This window comes from Globicephala melas, chromosome 2 (genome assembly GCF_963455315.2).
Source record: "Globicephala melas chromosome 2, mGloMel1.2, whole genome shotgun sequence".
In the NCBI taxonomy this organism is placed as follows: Eukaryota; Metazoa; Chordata; class Mammalia; order Artiodactyla; family Delphinidae; genus Globicephala; species Globicephala melas.
The window spans coordinates 101,495,934-101,511,646 of record NC_083315.2 but is presented as its reverse complement, the minus strand read 5'-3'; the positions used below and the strand labels follow the sequence as shown (position 1 = coordinate 101,511,646).

At 41.0% G+C, this 15,713-nt stretch overlaps 1 protein-coding gene and 2 non-coding genes across 8 annotated transcripts in view; all 3 read left to right on the top strand.

Annotated features, from left to right (window-relative positions):
• The window catches only part of CHD8 (chromodomain helicase DNA binding protein 8), a 56,600-nt gene that overhangs the window by 36,393 nt on the left and 4,494 nt on the right, over window positions 1–15,713 (top strand). For 5 of the 6 annotated variants that reach the window (XM_070044941.1, XM_030844164.2, XM_030844168.2 and 2 more), the window contains exons 12-34: window positions 1,129–1,250; window positions 1,396–1,639; window positions 2,765–2,941; window positions 3,937–4,080; window positions 4,343–4,598; window positions 5,175–5,385; window positions 5,639–5,834; window positions 6,545–6,712; window positions 6,906–7,085; window positions 7,232–7,342; window positions 7,688–7,884; window positions 8,135–8,334; window positions 8,415–8,595; window positions 8,684–8,773; window positions 9,234–9,337; window positions 10,481–10,610; window positions 11,551–11,626; window positions 12,084–12,138; window positions 12,313–12,520; window positions 12,934–13,142; window positions 13,236–13,955; window positions 14,175–14,326; window positions 14,605–14,907. In XM_070044941.1, the coding sequence (XP_069901042.1) occupies window positions 1,129–1,250; window positions 1,396–1,639; window positions 2,765–2,941; window positions 3,937–4,080; window positions 4,343–4,598; window positions 5,175–5,385; window positions 5,639–5,834; window positions 6,545–6,712; window positions 6,906–7,085; window positions 7,232–7,342; window positions 7,688–7,884; window positions 8,135–8,334; window positions 8,415–8,595; window positions 8,684–8,773; window positions 9,234–9,337; window positions 10,481–10,610; window positions 11,551–11,626; window positions 12,084–12,138; window positions 12,313–12,520; window positions 12,934–13,142; window positions 13,236–13,955; window positions 14,175–14,326; window positions 14,605–14,907 (4,434 nt within the window). The remainder of the gene's footprint in view (window positions 1–1,128; window positions 1,251–1,395; window positions 1,640–2,764; window positions 2,942–3,936; window positions 4,081–4,342; window positions 4,599–5,174; window positions 5,386–5,638; window positions 5,835–6,544; window positions 6,713–6,905; window positions 7,086–7,231; window positions 7,343–7,687; window positions 7,885–8,134; window positions 8,335–8,414; window positions 8,596–8,683; window positions 8,774–9,233; window positions 9,338–10,480; window positions 10,611–11,550; window positions 11,627–12,083; window positions 12,139–12,312; window positions 12,521–12,933; window positions 13,143–13,235; window positions 13,956–14,174; window positions 14,327–14,604; window positions 14,908–15,713) is intronic. The other variant, XM_030844166.2, reaches the window with a different exon arrangement.
• Window positions 11,065–11,174, top strand: LOC115845933 (small nucleolar RNA U6-53/MBII-28). Its single transcript, XR_004036704.1, has one exon. It is a non-coding gene; the product is annotated as a small nucleolar RNA U6-53/MBII-28 (small nucleolar RNA).
• LOC115845934 (small nucleolar RNA U6-53/MBII-28) lies at window positions 15,440–15,549 on the top strand. The gene has a single exon (XR_004036705.1). It is a non-coding gene; the product is annotated as a small nucleolar RNA U6-53/MBII-28 (small nucleolar RNA).

Here is a 15,713-nt window from a genome sequence, read left to right as displayed (position 1 = left end):
ACTTTAACAATGAACACATAGCCAATCTTGTTTCACATATTTCTCTACCTACTCATTTCCCCATTTCCCAGATTATTTTAAAATAAATCTCAGATTCCTTCATTTTATGTGTAACATTTCAGTGTTTATGTCTAAAAGATAAATAGTACCATTGTTACACTTGAAAAAATTTAACCATCCCTAAATATCATCAAGTAAGCAATCACTGTATTTCCCTGATTATCTTCTAACTTTTGTTAAATTGTTTGAATTAAATTCTAAGTAAGGTCTATATATTGCTATTAGTTAATATATATCTCATATATATCTTTCTTAATTATAGTTTCCCCTTGATCTCCTCTCCCTCCTTTGCAATTTTCTCTTGAAGAAACCAGGTGATTGTTCTCTGGGGTTTTCCATAGTCAGTTTGCCAGTTACATTCCCCTTGGTACCTTTTCTGTCCCTTATATTTCACATAAATAGTTAGATGTAGAGCAGTAATGTCTGTTAGAACTTTTTATAGCCGTTCTGTCCAATACAGTAGCCACCTGCCACATTTCAAATGCTTAGTAGTCACATGTGGCTAAAGGCAGATATAAAACATTTTCTATCATTGTAGACAGTTCCATTAGATAACACTGTTCTAGAGGCTGCATCAGGTTGGGGAGGGAGACCACTAAATCCACTTTATAGATGGTTCTGATAGGTTGTCTTTTGTGATATCAGCCATTTTTGTTCATTGTTGAGATCCATTCTTTCAAGAGTTTTAAATGGTGATTCTGTCATTTCTTCATTTATTAGACAGAATCTTCTGTAAAAAGAAATACGTTTCACCTACTGTTTGGTTACCCTAAGGTACAGATGGTATAGGAATGGAGGATAAATGCTTTATTTATTTACCTTATCCTTTATTTCCCAGTTTCAAAATAATGAAGTACTTCCTTAGCACCCTCCAAAAGTGATCAGTGGGCTTTTTCTCTTTCCTTCTTCCTCTTTTTTTTTTAAAAGTGTCATTATGGACTCATGAGTTTGAATATATTTAACATGGTAATGTTTTTGAATTGACTTCAACTATTAGAACTACCTAGTAAGTTTACCTAATTTCGTTAGTGTCTCCATGCCATTTATTCAAATTTTCTATTTTTTTAGAATCGTCCACAAGCAAGTGCCTGGAAGAAGTTGGAGTTGTCACATGAGTATAAAAACAGAAACCAATTAAGGGAATATCAGTTGGAAGGGGTCAATTGGCTGCTCTTTAATTGGTATAACAGGTAAAGAAAAGAGTAGGACCATAACATATAGGATTAGTCTGAGATTATTTTTATTTATTTTCTGTTGAAACAGTTTCTTTTTAAGTACTTTTTAAAAAGATGGTCTCTTTTGACTTGCTTTTCTTTTTCTGTGATGAATCTGCAGGCAGAACTGCATCCTGGCTGATGAGATGGGATTGGGCAAAACCATTCAGTCCATTGCCTTCTTACAGGAGGTATATAATGTGGGCATCCATGGCCCCTTCCTGGTCATTGCCCCACTGTCCACAATTACTAACTGGGAGAGAGAATTCAACACGTGGACAGAGATGAACACTATTGTGTACCATGGCAGTCTGGCCAGCCGGCAGATGATTCAGCAGTATGAAATGTACTGCAAAGATTCACGGGTGAGTTGTATATGTAATACAAATATTATGGTTTAGAGAGTAGGCCAAGGTACCTGGTATTTTAGAGGCTTTTATATGAATCAAAGACTTTTATTGAGACTCTCTGTGATTTAAGGCAAAATTTTTGTTTAGGTTGTGCAGGGCATTTTTTTTTACTTCGCTCTTTTTATCCAATGGACATTTTAATCCAGTGGAAATTCTGACTTTATTTATGAATACATATATTTAAAATAGAGTTTTATCAGCATTGATGTTTTCATCAAGAAAGAATTTTCCAGAATGAAATTCATTTAGCTACTTTATTAATTCCTTGATCCATATGGTGGTGAACGTAAGCCATGTCCTTTCTTTTTTTTTTTTTTTTTTTTTTTTTCTTCAGTACGCGGGCCTCTCCTGCTGCGGAGCACAGGCTCCGGACGTGCAGGCTCAGCGGCCATGGCGCGCAGGCTCAGCGGCCATGGCTCACGGGCCCAGCCGTTCCGCGGCATGTGGGATCTTCCCGGACCGGGGCACGAACCCGTGTCCCCTGCATCGGCAGGCGGACTCTCAACCACTGTGCCACCAGGGAAGCCCCATCTTTTCTTAACATTGAATTTTATGAGACTTTTTTTCCTACCATTAGTTTCCTGTGGTTTTTATTTCTACCAAACCAAATTTATTCAAGTCGTATTTTGTTGCTCTTAATTTTGCTAAGATAATTGGATTCTTCTGTCCACTTTTTAGATAGTAACCAATATTATCACATACTACATTAGCTATTTCACTTTTAGTTTTATCTTGTATGTTTCAGCAGCACTCAACATTTGTGGATTTTAGTGTTTACCAACAGAAGGTGTAGGGCTGAAATACATGAGGTAGGCATGCAGCAGAGTCAAAAATGTCCAGCTTCATTCAGTGAAGTCTCATTTTCCCAAGAAGCTGAGTGTGCTGAGGAAGCAGCATATCTTAGATTCAGTGATTTGGCACTGTTTATCAGGAAGATGAACAGTGGCAGAGGTGGGTGGTGGTGCAGTTGGTATTTCCTATTAAGCCTGCCTGAATATGAAAAACGGATGTGTGATTCAGAAGAGCATCTCCTTTAGGTACATTTTAGGCCTTTTCTGACTTTATTGCCTTCATGCTTAGGGGCGCCTCATCCCGGGTGCATACAAGTTTGATGCCCTGATCACCACTTTTGAGATGATTTTGTCAGACTGTCCCGAGCTTCGTGAGATTGAATGGCGTTGTGTCATCATTGATGAAGCCCATCGACTAAAGAACCGTAATTGCAAGCTGCTTGATAGTCTCAAGCACATGGACCTGGTGAGTTCCTCTCACTGACTTGTGGGCAGAAACACCTGGAATTAAAGAAATCCTAATTCCCTGTGGAATTAATATAACCTTAATTTAGCAGAGAAGAAAAGAATCAGAGTCTTGGTATTGGGTGGTGGGTATGGCCTGTGGGAATGGTAACCTGAAAGTCATAAAATTCATATAAATTTTAGAGTTGGTAGTTGATTGTAGGTTAACGGTTCTCAACTGGGTGGAGAGGTTGGGTATTACATTAGTTACCTATTGCTGCATAACAAAATATCCAAAAACTTAGTGGCTTAAAACAACTATGTTTTTCATGATTCTCTAGCTCAGCAACTTAGTCTGGGCTTGGTGAGCCCATTCTTTTGGTGGTCTTGCCTGGAGTCAGTAATGCAGCTGTAGCTGACAATTGGTGCTGGTTGTTGCCTGGGTCATCTTCCACATGGCCCGTCACCCGCTGTGGGCCAGACTTTGCTTCTGTACATGATAGAGTCAGGGCAGTGTTCCAAGAGGGTAAAGGTGGAAGCTGCAAGGCCTTTGAGGCATAGGCTCTGAAACTCACATGATATCACTTCTGCTACATTCTCTTTGTCAGAGCAAGTTACAAGGCAAGCCCATGTTCAAGGGGTGAACCTTGATAGGAGGAACTACCGAAAATTATTGGCCATATTTAATCCAGCACAGGTACATTCTTCAGAGGGGGCCATGTTAGGATGCCTGTGGGGAGTTGAGTGCGGAGAGGCATATTTAATTGGAAAAAACGTATTCTGAATATTTCTTTATTGGCTTATATATTTAAGATAAATTAATATGTTAAATAATATCAAGGGTTTTCTTGAATATTTTATCGAAAGAGGGAGCAAGTAAAAGAAAAGTTAAGAGAGTAGTCTGGTCCATTCCCATAATTTTACAGTTAAAGAAATGAAAGCTAAAGTTATATACTTGATAGAAAACCCTAGAAGTCCTTCTGAGTTTTATCATTCTTCTGTGTTCTCCATTTCTAGGAGCACAAAGTGCTACTCACAGGAACACCATTGCAAAATACTGTGGAGGAGCTGTTTAGCCTGCTTCATTTCTTGGAACCTTCACAGTTTCCGTCAGAATCAGAGTTCCTCAAGGACTTTGGGGATCTCAAGACAGAGGAACAGGTAGGAAGTTTGTCTAATGCGGTACTAACCCAGGACAAAAAAAGGTGAAGTTTGTACTAGGCAGATATCTACCGTCTTAGATATCACGGGCTGTTCTGAACTCCATGTATGTAACCTTGTGCCTACATCGTTTGTGGCATTGTCCAAAATCTACTTTTCTCAGATACTGGAAAACTCTCATTGTATTTCTCCATGTTTCCACCTAATGTGAGAATGTTTGTCCTCATGTTAGTGATTTCTTTTTTCTCTGTATTGGGCACAGGTTCAAAAGCTACAGGCCATTCTCAAGCCAATGATGCTGAGAAGACTCAAAGAGGATGTTGAAAAGAACCTGGCACCTAAGCAGGAAACCATTATTGAAGTAGAGCTGACCAACATTCAGAAGAAATACTATCGGGCTATTTTGGAGAAGAATTTCTCCTTTCTTTCCAAAGGGGCAGGCCATACTAACATGCCTAATCTACTCAATACAATGATGGAGTTGCGCAAATGCTGCAACCACCCATATCTCATCAATGGTGAGGGAATTCCTGGAAAACACCTACATTTCTGTGTTACCTTGTTTACTTTCTAAGTGATATTCCTCAGGAACAATGTATGCATTGACTGATCCATCCTAATTTGGGAATAGAGGAGATTTCTCCTTTTAAAACAATTCTCATTTGGAAGTCTTCCTGTAGTTCTTTCTACCCCTTTGATCCTGCATAATCTCCAAAGTTAAAAAGGATTTGCTGTTTAGAATTTCATGAATAAGAACTCAAGTCATGCTGTTCTGTCTTCAGTGGTACTCCATTTTGCTGTTTGTGTTTTGGATGCCAGCAGGGTGGTAATAGTGGTTTGCATATACTATTCTGGTCCTTGTCCACATACTTACATATATTTTACCCAGTTCTTAAGCCTGACTTACAAGGAATATTTTGTATGAATAAAATTGAGGATGACTTAGGATTTTGGGGGTGCTGAAATTCTGTGTGTAACATTGATATCAAGTCAGATTACCTTTTTTTCTTTGCTTCCTTGTCTCAGTTAAATAAACTGCAGCCTTAGTATGTTTCTCTGGATCTCACCATCAGGTTTGATTTTTCTTTTGGCAGGTGCAGAAGAAAAAATCCTAACAGAATTTCGAGAAGCTTGCCATATCATACCTCATGACTTCCACTTGCAGGCAATGGTTCGTTCAGCTGGCAAATTGGTTCTTATTGACAAGTTACTTCCGAAACTTAAAGCTGGTGGCCATAAGGTTCTGATCTTCTCCCAGATGGTACGCTGCCTAGATATCCTAGAGGATTATCTAATCCAGAGGAGGTAAGAAAAGAGTCATTCTTCACCTTGTGTTTACTATATACTCATAAGGCTGCAAAGAGTAGGAGGGCCTGGGTTTAATTAAAGTCGACCAGGACTGGGATAAGAGAAGTGTTTAAGACTCTCACTCTCCACTTTCTGATAAAGTTTTTGGTGAACTAGAGATATAGAGGTACTGATATTAATCCCAGTCTGCTTTTTTGTTCTCTTTTTCTGCTTAGCTGATTAAACTTTCTTTTCTGTGATTCCCATACAGGTACTTGTATGAGCGTATCGATGGGCGAGTTAGAGGCAACCTTCGGCAGGCTGCTATTGACCGCTTCAGCAAGCCTGACTCAGACCGATTTGTCTTTTTGCTATGCACCCGGGCTGGTGGACTTGGAATTAATCTCACAGCTGCTGATACTTGCATCATCTTTGATTCAGATTGGAATCCGCAAAATGACCTGCAGGTAAAGGAAATCATTGTCTTAGGGACTAACACATAACCTGGGAGGTTTTGCAACAGGATCAGGATCTTAGAAAGTCTTGTCTTTTAGAGAGTATAGAATTGTTAGTTAGGTTACCAAACTTGTTCTGTAAAGGGCCAGATAGTAAATATTTTAGGCTTTGTAAATCAGACAGCCTCTGTTGTAACTACTCACCTTTGCTCTTGTACCACAAAAGCAGCTATAGACAATATGTAAATAAATGGGTAGAGCTGTGTTTCAGCAAAAACTTTATTCACAGAAACAGGTGACTAGGATTTGCTGACCCCTGGTCTAGATGATGGGGCAATAATTTCATCTTGTAGTTGACTTTTGATTTTGAGTTGATTTCATGGCTGCTTTATAGACGGAAATCGGTATTTTGAATCCTTCTCCCCCCACCCCCTCTAATGTTACGTTTTTTGTTTTTTTTAATTAATTCATTTTATTTATTTGTCTGCATCAGGTCTTAGTTGCAGCACGCGGGATCTTTGTAGAGGCGTGTGGGCTTCTCTCTAGTTGTGGCACACGGGCTCCAGAGCGCAAGGGCTTAGTTGCCCTGTGGCACGTGGGATCTTAGTTCCCCAACCAGGGATCGGACCCGCGTCCCCTGCATTGGAAGGGGGATTCTTAACCACTGGACCACCAGGGAAGTCCCTCTAATGTTATGTTATCTTTGCCCTTCCTTCCACCAGGCCCAAGCACGGTGTCATCGAATTGGGCAGAGTAAAGCTGTGAAGGTGTACCGTCTCATCACTCGTAATTCTTATGAGAGAGAGATGTTTGATAAGGCTAGCCTCAAGTTGGGATTGGATAAAGCTGTGCTTCAGTCCATGAGTGGTCGGGATGGCAACATTACTGGAGTGAGTCTTCTTAATCTCTAGCTATACTTGTAACAGGTCATAGTGATGGAGGGAGACAAAACCTATTTTTGCATAGGATCCTGACCTCTCATTTGGGTTCTCAATTATTGTTTCTTAAAATATAATAAAATGTCATGATATGGTTAGATAATATTCTCTTGTAGTTTTTTCACCTTTCTATTGGATTTTGTAGATCCAGCAGTTCTCCAAGAAGGAGATTGAAGATCTCTTACGGAAAGGAGCATATGCAGCCATAATGGAGGAAGACGATGAGGGCTCCAAGTTTTGCGAAGAGGACATTGACCAGATCTTGTTAAGACGAACCACTACCATCACCATTGAATCTGAAGGAAAGGGTTCTACGTTTGCCAAGGTATGTTCTGTCGGTGCCAGTAGCTGAAGAAGCAGAGAGAGAGAGACAGGGCTCTCTAGAATTGAATGTAGTTTTTAAATATACTGGTTTCCCATTGTTCAAAAAAGTGGTATAGTCAACTTTACTGTTTCTTTGTTCCTCACTAGGCAAGCTTTGTGGCTTCTGAAAATAGGACTGATATTTCTCTGGATGACCCCAACTTTTGGCAAAAGTGGGCCAAAAAGGCTGACCTGGACATGGATCTACTCAATAGCAAGGTGAGCTTCCTTCTCCTTTAGGGAGGAAGTATTGCAGAAAACACATTACTTTCTGGAGTCTTTATAGCTGCTCTGATTCTTCAGTGCTGACCTTGGCTTATAATGGTATATACAAGGGCCATGATAAAAACTTTCTACACGGGAGGCCCCAGAAAACTACTTAGATAACTACCACTTAATTTCGCTTCCTGAGTACCCGTAGATTATTTTGCATGTCCAAAAAAGAATCTCTCTTTGAGTATCTACAAATGTTACATCCAAGGCTATTTCAATCTGATTGTCTTTAATTCCTTTCCCATGATCATATCGTGAAGAGAGTTACTTCTCCTTTTGTTCTCTGCATAGAATAACTTGGTGATTGACACACCTAGAGTACGAAAACAGACCCGCCACTTCAGCACTCTGAAAGATGATGACCTAGTTGAATTCTCTGATTTGGAAAGTGAAGATGATGAGCGGCCACGCTCTCGCCGACATGACCGTCATCATACCTATGGGCGCACTGACTGCTTTCGGGTGGAAAAGCACCTCCTGGTATATGGGTAAGAACCCACCTTGCCATCAGAGGTAGTTCATCTCCATCCTGATAGACACCTAGTTTGCTTTTCAAATTGGAAGCTATGGTCAAAGAGGGGATAATGGGAAAAACTTTATTCTGTTACCATGTTTTTCCAAGATCTTTTTGTCTCCCACCTTTTGGGAAACGCGATTCTGAGGGACTGGGGAATATCACTGAATTAGAGTCCCCAGGAAAATATCAGTATAATTTCTTTTTTTGGCTTTTTTTTTAAGTTGGGGACGGTGGCGAGATATTCTGTCTCATGGACGCTTCAAGCGACGGATGACTGAAAGAGATGTGGAAACGATTTGCCGGGCCATCCTTGTGTACTGTCTTTTACACTATCGTGGGGATGAAAATATCAAAGGCTTCATCTGGGACTTGATTAGCCCTGCTGAAAATGGCAAGACAAAAGAATTGCAGAATCATTCAGGTGATTATCAAGTCTTTGCTTTTCATCTTTTTATAGGTTACCTAATCCTCTTCAGGTCCAAGGGTTTTTCTCAATCCAAGTCTTCGATGTATCCCCTTTCCCAGGTCTGTCTATCCCTGTGCCCCGTGGACGCAAGGGGAAAAAAGTAAAGTCACAAAGCACTTTTGATATCCATAAGGCAGATTGGATCCGGAAATATAACCCTGATACTCTGTTCCAAGATGAGAGTTATAAGAAGCACTTGAAACATCAGTGTAACAAGTAAGGATGGAATTTAACATACTAAAGCATTTTCCACCTCAAGCTTTCTACACTATTATTGAGCCAGTTCTTTCTCTATCCCTTCTAGGGTCCTGTTGCGGGTACGAATGCTATACTATCTGAGACAGGAGGTTATTGGAGACCAGGCAGAGAAGGTGTTAGGGGGTGCTATTGCCAGGTAAAGTTATGCTGTATTTTTCTTTATGCCATGGCTTATTCCAGAAAAGATTGGTGTACTTATTTCATTCTAAACTGTTTTGGGGATACCTGATAATTAAGATCTGTATATCAGGTCTTCAGTCCTGTACAGTCGGCCTTTTGTATCCATGGGTTTTGCATCCTTTTGATCCATGGTTAGTTGGATCCATGGATATGAAGGGCCAACTGTATTCATTGTATGACACCATTTTATGTAAGGGGCTTGAACATCCATGGATTTTGGTATCTGGGGGGACTCCTGGAACCAATCCCCTGTGGATGCTGAGGGACAGCTGTTCTTGATACCAGTGGAAGGAAATAGGCAGATGTATGACCATTTAAATTAATAGATAAAAGAAGATCCCTGTAATAATCTTCCCAAGGATTGTCTACTTTAATTTCCTGCATTGCTATGCTGACTCTGCCTCTTATACCTTTAGTGAGATTGACATATGGTTCCCAGTAGTGGATCAGCTGGAGGTTCCAACAACATGGTGGGACAGTGAGGCTGATAAGTCCCTGCTCATTGGAGTCTTTAAGCATGGTAGGTATCTGCTCTTAGTCTGTTCTTTTCCCATTATAGATTTATGTCCACAGATGGGATATTTAGCAAAATGCTCATGACCAGTAATTATGTTTGAATGGGAAACTAGTCCTTAAATATCCAGAGCCATTAGTTCCTATGAATAAATGTTTAAGAAAGACCAGATGGATAGTTAAATCCCAAGGTAGGGAGTCTCCCATTTGTTCTCTAATCACTGTTACCAATCTGTTTGTAGTGGTATCTAAGTTAAGCTTCCACAATCTGGGGAAATAATGCATGTCCACTCTTGTTAATAATAACCATGTTTAATTTGTATCACTTTCCTGTGGCTTGCTGAAAGTGTTCTTCTTGTATAACATCTTATTTGTCTAAGTATTCAGCGGTTACTCTCACATAGTTGTGAACAACCATGCTTGAGTAAAACAAAAATAGAGTATAAAAAGGGAGAAAACTCCCTTTTCAGTCTTGCCTAATAACAAATTCCAGGCATTAAAAGCAGTAAGTGCTAACTTCCAGCCTAGTGACTTAGTGAATTGGAATATCATTTCTTTTTTAATATACTTTCACGTTTACTTCTATAAAAGTAGTGGCACTTAATTCATGTTTTTGACATGTTTAATTGGATAGGAAAAACTGTGAGCATTTGTAGTCTTAGATTTACTTGTAAGACACAGAGGCTTTAGAAGAGTCCAGACATCCTGAAGTGTGTTCATCATTCATCAAACATTCAGAGTGCCTGTTTGTTTGCAGGTGCAGATCTCTTATCCTTTATTTGAAAACGTGTGACCTAGTTCTAAATCATTTAAACTTTTAAAATTTCCTCACTTATGTATTGATAGTAAGAATGATGATAAAATATTACCCGTTAAATGGCTAAGTTAATCTATTACCATTCTCTATAAACACCGATTAAATTCCTGTTTTCAGTAACTAGTGATAAAACTCCTTGTGACTCTAAATTGCTGTAGAAATGTTAAATATCGTACTATAACCCAACAGCTATCCACGTTAAAATTTTCACTATATTTTGCATTATGATACCAAAGTAGCCCACATTGTTATTGCAGCAGCATACGAAGCTTACTTACATAAAGGCAAAATGAATCTCTGATTTTCTTCAAATTATGGCTCTTTTTCTTCTAGGCTATGAAAAATATAATACTATGAGGGCAGACCCAGCCTTGTGCTTCCTGGAAAAGGCTGGCCGACCAGATGACAAAGCCATTGCAGCAGAACATCGAGTGTTGGATAATTTTTCTGACATAGTGGAAGGGTAAGCATTAGTGTTTAGTTCTCTTAAAGCTCTGTGTCCACCCTATGAAGGGTATTTGTTGCTTGTACTAAGAGATGACATAACTCTAGCCTTGACTGAACCCATTCGGATTCTTAATGGTGGTTATACTCATGAATGATAAACTCTTAACAAATAGTGAGACCAGCAGAAAGGTCTCCATAAACTGGCCTAAAACCATACATTGCAGTCTGATGCAACTAAGGGTGAAAATTAATGTTGTTCCCAAATGGCTTATTTGACGTTCTATTCAGTTTTCTTTGCGATGCTTTTCTGTACAGCCGTAGTAGCTGAGAGGATAACTGGTTCTCTTGAAAGGTAGTAGTCATGCAGCAATCCCATGCCACTTATATGATAGAGCCTCAGGAAATTTTAGCCCTGGTTTATCTCCCAGTGGCGGCTGACACATAAAGGTGTTACTCTGCCTGGATACATGCCTCGATGATGAGTTGCCATGCTAATACTGAGCCACCAGGTAGGGCATTGTTGCCCTGGTTTGGGTGCCAATGAGTTTAACAAAACTTCTCACGTGGAGACCTGAGGGGCATGTGAAATAGTTGGCTTCGCTCATGAATACCCTCCCAGTCCTTTGTGATTGAGAGATTTCTCTTTGATGATCACAACCTCAGTTTGCCTAGTATAGGACCCTCAAAGGAAATTGGATTGTTTATTTATTGCAAATCATTTATTATATCATCCTTCTACTCAATAGAGCAAAGTATCAATAGTAAAAATAAGCAAGCATAGACCATTCAAATGAAGTAATAAAAGTAAATACTAGTTGGGAAGGAGGGGGAAAATGGGTTAAACAATAAAAAGAGCTAGTAAGAGAAAGGAAATGTGCTGGTCAAAGTGTTTCTTTTAAAGTCAAACAATTTAGAACTGAACTTTGTCGTTTTCTCACGCCTCTGGATGATTTTAGGGTTGACTTTGATAAAGATTGTGAAGATCCTGAATATAAACCACTCCAGGGTCCCCCAAAGGATCAAGATGATGAGGTGAGGAATTCTCATTTGAGTCCAGCTTTTCTCTATTACTAAATAGTATTCTCCTATTCCCTGAATCATGAAGTACATTGATTAATTTATAATACAAAATGGAAAGACCATTTGAGACTATAAAGTATTAATGGAAAGGATTTTAACACCAGCTGGGGGAGATCAGGTATGGCTTTGTGGAGGAGGTGGGACCCAAGCTGGACAATGAAGTATATTATTTGACTACTTAATTCCTGAGTCCCCCTGTCTTCAAGCCTCTGATAAGGACTGACTTTTCAGGTTTTATTTTCATATTCTTTTACTTCGTTGCTTCCAATTTTCTGTGAGAGTTCCTTTCATGAGAAAATTTTCTGGATCCCACGGTGCCATAGAAAGACACACCGAGAAAGTGATTTCAGAGTGCCAATTTTACCCCCTTTTCCTCCCCTCTCCATCCTGTGGGGTGGATCTTCTCTAGGGTGATCCCTTGATGATGATGGATGAGGAGATCTCAGTTATAGATGGAGATGAAGGTAAACTTCTAAGTCAACTAGTATAATTTTGTGTGGGGTGGTGGGGTTGGGGGACTGACTGAATTCTGTCCTTTCCTGGGATACCAGAGAGCTTTGCCTTTGGGTGGGTTGAAATACCAGTTATCTCTACTACCTTTCCTGTACTTCCTGTTTATTCTACTTTGCTGCCCACAGCCCAGGTGACCCAACAGCCAGGCCATCTATTCTGGCCTCCAGGCTCTGCTTTGACAGCTAGGCTTCGGCGCCTAGTAACAGCCTATCAGCGCAGCTACAAGAGAGAACAGATGAAGATAGAGGCTGCAGAACGTGGGGATCGGAGAAGGCGGCGCTGTGAGGCAGCCTTCAAGCTAAAAGAAATTGCACGGCGGGAGAAACAGCAACGGTAAAATATGGCTGGGAATTTGAACTGAGCTGTAAGCTTGTCTTCAGCTATGGGCCCTATATTGAAAAGCATCTTAGGAAGGATTATTTGGAATTCCCTAAGAGGGACCATCTTTTTTTGTCTTTGTTACACCTCTACGACATAAAACCACACTTAATCATAACTCCCAGGAAGATCTCATATGTAGGCATCCTCATTGAGTTGTTTTCATCATTTTCCCCCTTAGCTTGCTAATTCTTAAATTCTTACATGTTACAGAGTACCTCTTCCTACCTCTTCTGCTGTCTTCGGGGGCTTTTTTTTTTTTCCCCCCAACTTTCATTTTTTGTGCATTCAGATATTCTAAGCCATACTAAGAAGTAACCATTCCCTGTGTTCTGATCACTGTTGCCTGATTCCTCTTCCCTTTGTAGATGGACAAGGCGTGAACAAACTGATTTCTATCGAGTAGTTTCTACCTTTGGTGTGGAGTATGACCCCGATACCATGCAGTTCCATTGGGATCGATTCCGCACTTTTGCCCGACTGGACAAAAAAACAGATGAAAGCCTTACCAAGTATTTCCATGGTTTTGTGGCCATGTGCCGCCAAGTGTGCCGCCTTCCCCCAGCAGCTGGAGATGGTAAGCAAGACTGAAGCGTCTTGGGTGAGTGGGGATGGACTGTGACAGAACCAACTCTTGGTTCATTTCTTCTTCCACCCTTATCTCTTGCAGAACCCCCAGACCCTAATCTGTTCATTGAGCCCATCACTGAGGAAAGGGCCTCACGGACTCTCTACCGTATTGAATTGCTTCGGCGCTTACGGGAACAAGTTTTATGCCACCCTCTTTTGGAAGACCGGTTGGCATTATGTCAGCCTCCAGGTCCTGAATTGCCTAAATGGTGGGAGCCCGTTCGGCATGATGGGGAGCTTCTACGAGGGGCAGCCCGCCATGGGGTGAGCCAAACAGACTGCAACATCATGCAGGACCCAGACTTCTCTTTTCTGGCTGCCCGTATGAATTATATGCAGAACCATCAGGCAGGAGCACCAGCTCCATCCCTATCACGCTGCTCTACTCCACTGCTACACCAGCAGTATACCTCGCGCACTGCCTCACCACTGCCCCTGCGCCCAGATGCTCCTGTTGAAAAGCCACCTGAGGAGACAGCTGCCCAGGTCCCCAGTCTGGAGAGTCTGACTTTAAAGCTAGAGCATGAGGTGGTGGCCAGGAGCCGACCAACCCCACAAGACTATGAGATGCGAGTAGCCCCCTCTGATACTACCCCTCTGGTTTCCCGGAGTGTTCCACCAGTCAAACTGGAGGATGAGGATGATTCAGACTCTGAGCTGGACTTGAGCAAGCTGTCACCATCATCCTCTTCTTCCTCATCCTCATCCAGCTCCAGCTCCAGCACTGATGAGAGTGAGGACGAGAAGGAAGAGAAGCTAAGTGAGTGCATGTGACAGGCTGTTGGCCCTCTTCCCCATTCCCCCCCCCCCCGCTCTTTCCCTTCTTTTCTAAATGCATCCTCTGAGATTCAGATTTTGATTTGATAGAATATTGAAGGAGATATGTTATTCTTAGGGCCTTTATTTAAAGCCCATGTAATACCATTCCTGTATAACTTTATTCTTCTACCTTTGCTCACACATTCTGTATGCTCTCTAGCTGCTGACCGGTCCCGCTCAAAGCTCTATGATGAAGAAAGTCTCCTGTCCCTCCCTATGTCCCAAGATGGATTCGCAAATGAAGATGGAGAACAAATGACCCCTGAGCTGCTGCTGCTACAAGAAAGACAAAGAGCTTCTGAGTGGCCCAAGGTAACAGCCTCATTCCTGGACATGTCGAGTCTAAAAATACAGTGTGACATATACAGAGAACAAGGAATAATAGATGGTTCTGGGTTTCTTTGATTGTGTTTAGTGCTACATGTCTTTTTCGTGAAACTCTTCCCAGTTGACTTTGGGATCTGATACTCCTACCTCCCTCCTGTCTGACTTATGATTTTTAATTAACCTGATAATGATGGAACTATTTTTTGTCACAGGATCGCATAGCTAGTACTCAGGCCCTAACTGATTTCTTTTTCCCCACTCAGGATCGTGTCCTGATAAACCGTATTGACCTCGTCTGCCAGGCCGTACTCTCAGGGAAGTGGCCTTCTAGCCGCCGGAGCCAAGAAATGGTAACAGGAGGAATTTTGGGGTCAGGCAACCACTTGCTAGACAGTCCCTCATTGACTCCAGGAGAATATGGTGACTCTCCGGTCCCCACACCACGAAGTAGCAGTGCAGCTTCCATGGCAGAGGAGGAAGTGTCCGCCGTCACCACAGCGGCAGCTCAGTTCACCAAACTTCGCCGAGGCATGGATGAGAAGGAGTTTACAGTTCAGATCAAAGATGTAAGCTGAGCATCTAGGCACTGGGAAGTGAGGAAGGAGTCTGTAATTCTTGCTGACTAGCTGTCCGAACATAATACTAAGCTCGTTTGGTCCACTGACTTTAAAAATGAGAGGAGAAGAAAAAAGCGCTCACAAAGATCCATTTAGGAAAAGTCACTGCACTAAAGGAAGGGATCTTATCTTGACTTGTATCTCCTGAGGACTAGATTAAAAGAAACCATATCTTTAAAAGAAATTTAATTGACACAAGGGTTCTTTTGAGTGGCTCATTTCTGGAGCCTAGAAACCTAGTTTTTAAAAATTGAAATCAAACTGTGGAAAAGCTATTAAAGTGATGCCCAAGTATTATGGGCCTTATTAAGTTAAAAATAAAAAGGAATCATTCCTACTGAAATTAAATCAGTATTGTTTTATGGATGGAAAATTTTATTTTTCCTGATGCTCTTCCCTAATGAACCCTAGCAGCTGGTCATTAAGTACTCAATAAGAAAATTTTTTGAAATTAGTATGTGACAGGAATATCAGGATTTTGCCCCTGTGATGAGTTGCCATGCTAATACTGAGACACCAGGTAGGGGATCTTTTCCCTGCATTGGGTGTTGTTGAGATAAATTCTACTTCTCTTAAATCTACCTGAGGGGCACTAGGTCAAGAAATGAAATCTAAGGAAAAAATTATGTGTCGTCTTGTATTTCTAATTTCTACCCATTAGTCAATGGCCTTTCTTCTCACCATCATTGAACCAGAGGATGACCCTTACCCTGAGTCCCCCTAAACTTGATTTTTATTTTAAAAACATGCCATAT